Below are 803 nucleotides of genomic sequence, written 5' to 3'. Positions count from 1 at the left end.
GGGGGCCGGGGTGGGGCGGGTTCTCACCTGCCCACCCTGTCTTTCAGGACTGCCTGGACAGGTCATTCCGCGCCCAGGTCTTCAGCTGCCCGGCCTGCCGCTATGACCTGGGCCGCAGCTACGCCATGCAGGTGAACACGGCCCTGCAGACCATCCTCAGCCATTTCTTTCCCGGCTACGGCAGCGGCCGGTGATCTCCGAGCACTTCGGTGGCGCTGGACCCGTCCCGGTGCCTGGCCTTGGCCTTGTCCTTAGCGGGCTTAACTTAAGCATGTAGTTTCCCTCCGCTCCCTCAAAGCCTTGTCTTCCTGTTTTTGTTTTTGTTATTTCTTAATGTATACGTTTTCCGGAATTTCCAAGTTCTAGCTGAAAGTTGGACTTGCGAGTGTTTGGTTCAGTTGTGTCAGAACTATAAAGCTGCAGTTTATCTGCATGAGGTGGGTTGGGTCCCGCGGCCCGAGGCTGTGCCGGCCGCTCCTGTGGAGTCCTCAGAAGCCACCGACTGCCGGCCATCTGTGAGGTTGGGGGCCCGGGGTCTGCCCAGAGGTGGCTAAGCGGACAGTGGAGGGCAGAATCTGCCCGGGCCCGCGGGGCCGGAGGGGCGGTGGGAGTGGTGGAGCCCTGCCCAAGTGCCTTCACCCGTCCTTCGCAAGACGGGGCTCTTCCTTTTTAGCACTGAATTTAGGAAAAACGCCAACCAGATTTGCTCAAGACTGTGCTCGTTCCTTTCTCCCCGTGCTGAGTGGGTGTGGGGGTGGTTGGAGATCCACCCGTCATTGAAGTTTTTTTTTCTAAAACTCAGC

The 803-nt window shown here is 58.9% G+C and overlaps 1 protein-coding gene across 5 annotated transcripts in view; it reads left to right on the top strand.

Moving 5' to 3' along the window:
* The window catches only part of Uhrf1 (ubiquitin like with PHD and ring finger domains 1), a 35515-nt gene extending 34959 nt beyond the window's left edge, over positions 1-556 (top strand). For all 5 annotated transcript variants that reach the window (XM_010634802.3, XM_010634800.1, XM_010634801.1 and 2 more), the window contains one exon: positions 48-556. In XM_010634802.3, the coding sequence (XP_010633104.1) occupies positions 48-194 (147 nt within the window). In that variant the 3' untranslated portion in view covers positions 195-556. The remainder of the gene's footprint in view (positions 1-47) is intronic.
* Positions 557-803: the final 247 nt, after the last annotated feature.

Source organism: Fukomys damarensis, unplaced genomic scaffold (assembly GCF_012274545.1).
Source record: "Fukomys damarensis isolate Sample0158 unplaced genomic scaffold, DMR_v1.0_HiC HiC_scaffold_37, whole genome shotgun sequence".
Taxonomy (NCBI): domain Eukaryota; kingdom Metazoa; phylum Chordata; class Mammalia; order Rodentia; family Bathyergidae; genus Fukomys; species Fukomys damarensis.
Note: the sequence above shows the minus strand (reverse complement) of the source record. Positions and strands in the feature narration are given on the sequence as shown.